Consider the following 10,896-nt stretch of genomic DNA (forward strand, 5'->3'; position numbering starts at 1 on the left):
TTCACCCAGAGGTGGTGGGAGTCTGGAACTCACTGCCTGAAAGGCTGGTTGAGTCACAAGCTCTCGTGACATTGGATCAGTGTTTAGATATTCCCTTGTGTTGCTGTAACCTCCAGGATAATGGGCCAAGAGCTGGAGGATGGGATTAGTGTCATCAGATCTTTGTTTAACAGCACAGATACAATGGGCCAAATAGCCTCATTCATTGCCGTTCACATCAATGACTCTGAGACGGAGAGAGAGAGAGAAAAGGAAGTGCGAGGGACTGATTGATGTGGCTCTCTCTGCCTGATGCCATTTACATACTGAGGAACACCCAGTCAGACTCTCACAGGCTGCAGCTTTATAAAGCAGAGCCTAGTGAAGGGAGAGTTTATCAGGAACCAGGCACAGGGACAGGAGCACACACCATGATTTCACACATCCAGCTGATCTGGCCCCTGGTATTCTGTGTCGCAGGTACAAATCTCTCTCCTTCCACCTTGAATCTTTCGCTGCTCTCCATTTCACTCCAATTCCATTGACTTGTGATTGAAGGGAAAATGCTGAAACCAGAGGAATGCTCAGTGTCTCCGACAATCTCTCATTTGACAGGCTCTTTCTGTGACAGTTCTGACTTCACTGTGTTTCTCTCTGACCCCTCAGGTATCAGTGGGGACATCATCATGAGCCAGTCTCCCCCGGTGCTGTCAGTTGGACTGGGCCAGACTGCAACCATCACCTGTACGGCCAGTCAAAGCATTAGCAGCTACCTTGCTTGGTACCAGCAGCGAGAAGGTCAGAAACCCTCTCTCCTGATCTATGCTACAACAACTCGATACGCAGGAGTCTCCAATCGATTCACCGGCAGTGGATCAGGGACCAGTTTCACCCTGACAATCAGCAACGTTCAGAATGAGGATGTCGCTGACTATTACTGTCAGCAGTACAACAGCTGGCCTTCACAGTGATACAGATCCGTAAAAAAAAAAGCTCAATACACACAGCACCAACTCCTGCACTGATACATCCCAGAATAATATAAAATGTATAATACTGGACACACACAGTACCACCTCCTGAACTGACATATCCGACAGTTAGATATAAATGAAACTGAACAAATTACCCCATGCCGGGATTGTCACTGTCCACGACACACTCCAGTCCCTGTGGTGTCCACCGCTCACTGAAGGCCTCAAGTTTCCCTCTTACACTCCATGGTCACATGTGAAGTGCAGCTGCAAGATTTAACATCGAATTTCACAACTCTCCCAAGCCCAGCTACACACAACCCAGAGAGACAGAGACAGAGACACAAAGGCACATGAATGAGGGAGAGACAGAGAGGGGCAGAAAGAGGGTGAGAGTGAACGAGAGACTGGGAGAGGTTGAGAGTGATGGGGGGAAGCAGAGAGCAGAGGGTTTTGTACAGCCTCTCCACTAGGAGCTCTCACTGTGGCTTACATTCGGTAAAGGAACCAAGCTCAGACTGAGTAAGTAAATCTTAATCCTCCATTAATATCCTTTTCAATACTGGAATACACTTTCTAAAATACAGTTGCTGAATTGTTGAAGGTGTTAGTGGGGAGCTGCAGTGAATGAAATGGTTGATTGAGGAGCACAGTGTCTAAAAGGGTGTCCAGCTGCATTTCTTTAGTTCCATTGCTCCCTTTAAGCAGCAAGATATAAGTCAGTCAGTTTTACTCACCGTGTGGAGGAGCTCTGTCCATTTGCAGCCTGTGGTCCCATTCCTGCAGCATGGAGTGAAATCAGTGAGTAGCCTCCTGCCAGTCTCAGTGTGACGGACACGGGCAGAGTTTGATGTGAGCTCTGGCTCCCTGTCCCAGTCTCTGATCTCACTGACCTCAGCAGCAGCAGCAGCAGCAGCAGCAGCAGCAGCAGCAGCAGCACAGTGAGACACCGAGCTCCCACCTCCCCCAGCTTTAACTCTGCTCAATCACACATTCACAGAATTGTTACAGTACACAAGAAGGCCATTCTGTCCATTCTGTCTGTACTGGCTCTCTGAATGAGCAATTGACTGAGTGTCATTCTCCTGCCTTCTCCCTGTCACCCTGCACATTGTTCCTTTTCGAATAACAGTCTCATTCCCTTCAGAATGTTTCAATTGAATCTGCCTCCTCCACACTCTCAGGCAGTTCTTTCCGCACGTTAAACACTCACTGGCCGAAAATGTTGTTCCCCATCTCACTTTTGTTACTTTCCCCAATTACTTTCGATCTGCGGTCTCTCAGTCTCAATCCTTTCTCAATTGGGAACATTTTCTCCCTATTTACTCTGTCCAGGCCCCTCCTCGTTTTAATCCCTCGAACAAGTCTCCTCTCAGCTTTCTCCAAAGAAGACAGTCCCAAATTCTCCAATCAAACTTCATAACTGATGTTCCTCATCCCCGGAATGATCTTTGGGAATTTTTTTTGCCATTTCTACAAAACGTCACCTCCTTCCTGAATTATTCACATTTTCTATGACTCTCATGATTTTGTAAACCTCTACAAGGTCACTCCTCAGACTCTTACGCATCAGAGTAAAAAGTCTCAGCTTTTCCAGCCTCCCATAGTCATGGTGTCATACAGCATGGAAACAGATCTTTCAGTTCAACTTGTCCATGCTAACCAAATATCCTAAACTGACCTCATCCCATTTGTCAGAATTTGGTTTACATCCCTCGAAAATCTTCCTATCTGTGTACCCGTCCCAATGTGTTTGAAATGCTGTAATTGTATCTGCCTCCAACACTTTCTCTGGCAACTCGATCCATCTACATTCCACCCTCTGTGTGACAAGTTACCCCTCAGGTTCCTTTTGAATCTTTTGCCTCTCACCTTAAACCTACGCCATCTTGTTTTGTACTCCCTTTCCCAAGGAAAAGACCTTAGATATGCACCCTGTCCATGCCCCTCATGGTTTTATACACATCTATAAGGCCATCCCTCAGCCTTGAATTGCTGCAGGAAATATAGCCCCAGTTTCTTCAGCCTTTCCCTTTAGCTCAACCCCTCCAAATCCTGGCCATTGTCCTTGTAAATCTTTTCTGCAGCTTTTTAAGTTTAACAACATCCTTCCTATCACAGAATGATCAGAATTGTTCACATTATTGCCAAAGTGGCCTCACCAATCTCCTATACAGCTGCTCCATAGGATGTTTCAACTCCTGTACTCAATGCAGTGACCAGTAAAGGCAAGTATACTCAACACCTTCTTCATCAACCTGTCTTTCAAGGAATAATGCACCTGAATCTTCACCCCTAGGTCTCTTTGTTCAGCAACACTCCACAGGGCCCTACCATTACATGTACAAGTCCTGCCCGAGTTTGCCTTACCAAAATGCAACATCTCACATTTACCTAAACTGAACTCCATTTGCTACACCTCTGCCCACTGCCCCATCTGATCAAGGTCCTGCTGTACCCTGAGATGATTTTCTTCACTATCCACTGTCCCGCCAATTTTGATGTCATCGACAAACTTACTGAAACTCTTATATTCATATCCAAATCATTTCTTTAAATGACAAAAGCAGTGAACCCAGCACCAATGGCTGTGGCACACAGCTATTCACAGATCTCCAGTCTGAAAAGCAACCTTTTAAACATCACTCTCTGTCTCCTATCTTCAATTCAATTTTTTTAACCCCAATGGCTCACTCCCTCTGGATCCCATGTGGTCTAACCTTACTAACCAGTCTATCATGTGGAACCTTGTCAAACACTTTACTAAAGTCCATATAGACAATGTCTACTGTTCTTCCTTCATCAATCTTCTTTGTCACCTCCTTAATCAAATTCAGCAGACATGAATTCCTATGCATAGAACCACATTGATTATCCAAAGAATGTAAATCCTATCCCACAGAATCCTCTCCAATATGTTCCCCAGCACTGACATCAGGCTCACTGTTCTATAGTTCCCTGGCTTTTCCTTACAGTCTTTCTCAAAATATGGCATAACATTAGCAAACCTCTCTGGTTCTCCAGCAAATTGCCCATTGTTGTCAGTGATACACATATCGCAGCAAGGGGCCCAGCAATCTCTTCCCTAGTTTCCCACAATTTTCTGGGATACACATGATCAGGTCCTAAGGTTATCTATCTTTATGTATTTTATGATCTTTTGCGTCTCCTCATTTGTGTGTGGTCTCTTTTCAAGTCATCACTATTTCTGTAAATTCCCCAGCATTCTCCACAATAAGTACTGACCTGAAATATTTGTTTGGATCTCACCCATCTCTTGTGTCTTACCAAAATACAGCACTCACATTTATCTGAATTAAACTCCATCTGCCATTCCTCAGCCCACTGGCCCAGTTGATCAAGATTCCATTGTATTCTTAGACAGCCTTCTTCACAGCCAATGATGAGATTAGATTCTCTACAGCGTGGAAACAGGCCCTTCGGCCCAACAAGTCCACACCGATCCTCCGAAGAGTAACCCACCCAGACGCATTTCCCTCTCAGTAATTCATCTAACACTATGGACAATTTAGCATGGCCTATTCGCCTGACCTGCACATCTTTGGACCATGGGAGGAAACCAGACCACCCAGAGGAAACCCACGCAGACACTGGGAAAATGTGCAAACTCCACTCACCCAAGACTAGAATCGAACCTGGGACCCTGGTACTGTGAGGCTGCAGTGCTAACCATTGAGCCACCGTACAGCCCCACCAGAGCCACCCCTGAGCCACCGATGCTTCCTGAAAATTCACCTGAACACACTCTCGCAACTCTGGCCCCTCTCTGCCCATTACACTGCTGCTACTCCAAACTATATTCAGAAACTAAAGACCCCCGTTCTCATCATTCTCATCGGAATTCTGAACTGAATCCTGGTTGGAGAGTGGGATGCACTCAGGGGATTTCTGTACTAGCTGCCTAGTCCTTTTGGACTGTCTGCTGCTCCCCCATCCCTCTCTCCCTGCATACTCTGAAGCTGCAGAGTAACCACATCTAGAAACGTGCTCTCCACGGAGCTCTCAGCCTCACGGACGCTCTGCACTGACACCAGCTGCTGCTTAAGCTCCGAAACCTGGAGCATCAACTGCTGTACTCATGGTATTCTAGGAGCAGGGAAACATTCTGAAGTTCCCATATGGATGCACACTCTTTCTACTCTTGGATTATCTCTTTGCAGAGTTCTGATGACAAACAGCTGCAGCAGGGCTCACAGTCCAGTGGGTTCAGTGTTCCAGGGTTTAGGGGAAACTCTCCAGAAGTCTTTAAGAAATAGGAGCAGAAATCAGCCATTCAGCCCATTGAATCTGCTCTTCCATTTGATCTTGGCAGATATGCTTCTCATCCCCATTCTCCTGCCTACTCCACAGGAACATTCGATCCCCTTAACAATCATGAACCGACCTATCTTTGTCTTAAATACACTCAGTGACTTGGCCTCCACTGCCCTCTGTAACAATGAGTTCCACAAATTCACCACCCTCGGCTGAAGAAATTCCTCCTCATCTCAGCTCTAAAGGGTCGGTCCTTCATTCTGAGTCTGTGCCTTAGTTACCTAGTCTCTCTTGTATTTGGAAACATCTTTTCTGCACCCACTCTATCCAGGCCTCTCAGTATTCTGTAAATTTCAATAAGGTCCCTCTTCATCCTTCTAAACTCCATCAAGTACAGACCCAGAGTCCTCAACCACGCCTCATATGAAAAGCCTTTCAACCCCAGGATCATTCTTGTAAACCCCTTCAATACCAGCACGTTGTTTCTTAGAACATGGGTCCCAAATCTGCTCATAATATTCCAAATTCAGTCTGACCAGAGCCTTACATAGCCTCAGCAATACATCTCTGCCCTTGTATTCTAGCCATATTGAAATGAATGCTAACATTTCATTTGCCTTCCCAAGCACAAACTGAACCTGCCTGTTAACCTTAAGAGAAACCTGAATGAGGTTTGTGCTTTAGACCTCTAAAGGCTTTCCTTATTTAGAAAATACCTCCACACTCTGACTCCATTGATTCCTGAAAGATCATCACCAATGTCCCCATAATCTCCTCAGTGATCTCCTTCAGAACACACTGGTGTAGTTCATCCAGTCTGGGTGAGTTATCCACATTCAGACCTTTCAGCTTCCCCAGTGCCTCCTCCTTAGTGATGGCCAATACACTCACCTCTGTTCCCTGACAGTCTTGAAGTACTAGGACATTGCTGGTGTTTTCCATTTTGCAGACTGATGTAATGTATGGATTCAATTCCTCTGCTTTGTCTTCATTTCCTGTTATTCTTTTTCCAATGTCTATTTCTGCCTCCCTCTTCATTTTTATATATCTGATGAAACTCTTGCAATCTTCTTTTATATTACTGGTTCGCTTGCCCCCACATTTCACCTTCTGTACCCTGAATGTTTTTCTTAGTTATTCTCTGCAGGTTTTTAAAGACTTCCTAATCCTCTGGCTTCCCACTATTTTCCACCACATTGTATGCCTTTTCCTTTTGCTTTTAAGCTGTCCTTGACCTCTCTCATCAGCCATGGTTGCCTTGTCCTCCCCTTAGTCTGTTTCTTCTTTTTCAGGAGGAATTCCTGCTCTGCTTCCTGAATTACACCCAGAAACTCTGCTGTTTGCTGCCCTGCCATCTTACCTGCTCGGCTCCCCTTCCAATCAACTCTGGTCAGCTCCTTCCTCATGTCTTTGTACTTACCTTTACTCAATCGAAATGCTGTTTCATCTGATTGCAGCTTCTCCCTCTCAAACTACAGTGGGATTTCTATCATATTATGGTCACTTATCCAGAGGGATACTTTCATCTTCAGCTCATTAATCAAATTGGCCTCATTACAAATCACTAAATCCAAAACTGCCTGTTCCAAATGATCAACCACAAGCTGTTTCAAAAACCATCTCGTAGACATTCCCATGAAATCCTTTTGTTGAGATGCGCTACCCGGTCCACCTATACATTGATGTCTGCCGTAACATTTTGTATATGGTTTTCTGTCTCCAGCTCCAAACTTCCAGCTCAGCACTGTCTCCATAACTTATCCTACCTGCCTATCTTCTTTTCCACCTATGCACTAATTCCTCCCACCCACTATTATACTCAACTATTGAACTTTATGCTACTTTGTCCCCACCCCCACCCTCCTCTCACTTTTCTCTCCACCCTTCAGGCCTTCTGCCTTTATTCCTGATAAAGGGCTTTTGCCTGAAACGTTGATTTTACTGCTCGTCGGATGCTACCTGAACTGCTGTGCCACTCTAATCTAGAATCTGGTTTCCAGCATCTGCAGTCAATATTTTTACCCTTTTCTGTCTCCTGATTCATTTTCTTCCCCACACCCTGGTTACTGCTTGGAGACCTGAACATAACTTGCATCAGATTCTTTATTTCTTGCAGTTCCTCAACTCAGATTCTGCACCTTCTGACTGTATCAATTCTTGCTATTGATTTAAAGTCATTTCTTATGAACAAGGCAACTCTTGCCCCTCTCCTCATCTGCCTGTCCTTTTGATAGGACAAGGATCCTTGGATATTTAGTTCCCAACCTGGATCCCCTTACATCCATGTCTCTGTGATACCCACAACATCGTACCTGCCAGTTTCAATCTGCACTACAAGCTCATTGTGTACACTGTGTGCATTTAAGTACAACACCCTCAGTCCTGCATTGATTGCCCTCCTTCCCATCATTGTCCCCTTACCTGCTGTGCTTTATGTTCGACACCTGATCCATTCCACACTCTCTGTCCTATTAAATCTTCTAGAATCTTGAATAATCTCTCCTGAGCCCTCCTCCACTTCAACTAGTTTAAATTCCTTGGAAACAAAATTTGCCTTGATTTGTGACATCATTTTCCTACCTTACTCGGAATGTTTTGTGCATTTACACACAAAGTCTTTAAGTTTGATCTATTATTGATTTTCCCTGCACTTTTATGGTTCCTTTGACATTTGAAAATTCGGTCCTTTCCGTTTATTTTCAGGTCACAATCAATCCCATCACTAACCAGTAATCCTTTCTTCTCCTTGACCTTCCATCTTCTCATTTTCCATCCATCTGAACCAAATTACTTTCTCTTTGGGTTGAGTTCAGGACAATATTTATTCTTGAACCAAAATCATGAAGAATGCTTTTTGATCTCATTGCTTCCAGTGGGATCTTGCTGTGTAGAAATTGGCTGCCCCATTCCTGAAATTGCAAAATTAACTGGTTTCCAAACAAAATGTAAATGTTTCGGGAGAGCCTGAGCTGCTGAGGGCTTGATTGAAACACATGGAGATGTACAGCACAGAAACAGACTCTTCGATCTGACTCATCCACGCCAGCCACAGAGACATAGAGTCATGGAGTCAGAGAGATGTACAGCACAGAAACAGACCCTTCTGTCCAACTCATCCATGCCGAACAGATAATCTAAATTAATCTAGTCCCATTTGTCAGCATTTGGCCCATATCCTTCCAAACCCTTTCCTATTTATATACCCATCCAAATGCCTTTTAAATGTTATCATACCAGCCTCCACCACTTCCTCTGGCAGCTCATTCCAAAAATGTACCACCCTCGGCAGGAATACGTTATGCCTTAGTTCCCATTTAAATCATTCTCCTGATACTTTCCACCTATGCCCTCTAGTTCTGGGCTCCTTCACTCTGACCAAAATATCTTCTTGTTTCACTTGATCAATGCCCCTCATGATGTTAGAAACCTCGAGATGGTCATCCCTCAGCTTCCAGTGATCCAGGGAAAATAGCCTCAGCCGATTCAGCCTCTCCCGATCACCCCAACCCTCCAACTTGGCAACATCCTTGGAAATCTTTTCTGAACTTTTTAATGTTCCCAACATTTTTCCTACCGGAGGGAGACCAGAATTCCAGACAGTATTCCAAAAGGGGCCAAACTAATGTCCTATAGAGGTGCAACAGCTCTCAACTCCAATTCTCAATGCATTGCCCAATAAAGAAAAGCATGCCAAATGACTTCGTCACCCCACCCCCCCTCCACCACCCCCCCCCCCGCCCCCCTCACCACCCCCCACCTACCTGCACCTCGACTTTCAAGGAACTAATCTTTTTTGGGATGAGTCTTTCAGTCGTCATTTTTCTAATCACCCTGTTCAGAAACAAACTTCTTGCTTTCACTCTCAACTAAAAATAAGATAAAGGAGGTGATGATTTAATGGCACTATCGCTGAGCTGTTCATCCAGAGATCCAGATTAATGTTCTAGGGGCCAGGGTTGGAATCCTGCCACAGCAGATGGTGGAATGTGAATTCAGTTTTAAAAATCTGCAATTAAGAGTCTAATGATGACCATGAAACAATTGTTGATTGTCAGGAAAAAGCCATCTGATTCCCTGATGTCCTTTAGGGAAGGAAACTGCCATCCTTACCATGTGACTCCAGACCCACAACAATGTGGTTGAGTCTAAACTGCCCTCTGGGTGATTAGGGATGGGCAATAAATGCTGATCCTATCAGTGACACTCACATCCCAAGAAGCAATTTGAACAATGCCTGTTTATTTATGGGGTTTGTTAGATATTGGCTACAAATGTTCAAATGGATTGTTTTGCCAGTGAATGTTCTGAGAGTTAAAATCCCTTCGAAGAGCAGGGATTAAAATTGTTTCCCTTGTCTTTCAGGCTGTGACAACTCTCAGCCCAATCTGACCCTGCTGCCTCCCTCCCCGGAGCAGGTCAATACCAAGGGCACTGCCATCCTGGTGTGCCTTGCCAATCACTTCTATCCCGATGAGCTGGAGGTGCAGTGGAAGAAGGACGGTGCAGTCATTTCGGACGGGGTTCAGACCAGCAACTACCTGCGAGCTTCGGACAGCACCTACAGTGTCAGCAGCCTGCTGACCCTCTCTGGGTCTGACTGGGAGTCCAACGCTCGCTTCTCCTGTGCCCTCACCCACGTGACCCTCCCCTCTCCCCTCAGCAAGAGCATCAGGAGATCAGAATGTATGTAGAGTGTTCAAAACAGTCCACAGAGGAGACACAACTTTAAATAGAACAGGGCTGAGCTGCCAGGACGAAGGTCATTGTCAGCGCTGAATTTCAACTCTCTTCGTTCTCAGGACTGCTCAGAGCCACGTCTGAATTTCAGGGGTTAAGGCAGTTCATTGGGACAGTGTTGAGACAGCTTTATGCTGTGTCAAACCACATGCTGTCCCTGTCCTGGGAGTGTTTGATGGGGACAGAATTGACTTGTGATGCCAATTAAAATCTCTTGAAGTTGCTGAAGACTGTCAGCTGTACCAAAACAATGTGAAGCTCAGAAGTCTCTGCTTTATTAAACCTGATCTCCTTCCTGCTCAGCCGCCAGTTCCAATTTAAGGTTTTATCACTGTTTGAAGGGACAAGATTCTCATGTTATTGAGAAAACCCCCACAAGTGTTTTCCTCAAGCTCCAATGTGGCTGTGAATTTGTGCAGCTTCCTCTGTCTGGGCTGTGAATTGCAGTCTGTTTTCTATCAATGTCAATCTGGAAAAGGGAATAAAGATGAAGAAGACTCAGTCTCTGTGTCTGTGTGCTTTGAGGATTGACCATTCCATTCAGCTGATTGGCTGCATTTCAGCATGGCATTGTCACAATTGGCTAATTGGCCTGTCAATCAATGACACATCCATTGCAGAGGATACTGACAGCCTATCATCAATCACTTTCAAATGATCCCTTTGATCTAGAATCATTGGAAGTTACAAGATTCCAAACAGATATCCATTAATGACCACATGGATCATCTCTGACACCTCCCTCCCCTTCCTGGATCAATCCATCTCCATTAATGATGACGACCGACTTGACGCTGACATTTTTTTACAAACCCACCAACACCGAAGATTCCACCTCTTCCCAACCTACCTCTTGCAAAAATGCCATCCCATATTCCCAATTCCTCTGCCTCCACCATATATGCTCCCAGGAGGACCTGTTCCACCATAG

General features: G+C 45.1%; 1 gene segment (V, D, J or C); it reads left to right on the top strand.

Moving 5' to 3' along the window:
- The first annotated feature begins 396 nt into the window (after positions 1-396).
- LOC140479574 (Ig kappa chain V region Mem5-like) lies at positions 397-10,452 on the top strand. The segment is given in 5 exon segments: positions 397-459; positions 646-925; positions 956-959; positions 1,430-1,475; positions 9,591-10,452. Coding segments are annotated over 5 exon segments (708 nt in total).
- Positions 10,453-10,896: the final 444 nt, after the last annotated feature.

The sequence above is a fragment of the Chiloscyllium punctatum genome, chromosome 7 (genome assembly GCF_047496795.1).
Source record: "Chiloscyllium punctatum isolate Juve2018m chromosome 7, sChiPun1.3, whole genome shotgun sequence".
Classification (NCBI taxonomy): Eukaryota; Metazoa; Chordata; class Chondrichthyes; order Orectolobiformes; family Hemiscylliidae; genus Chiloscyllium; species Chiloscyllium punctatum.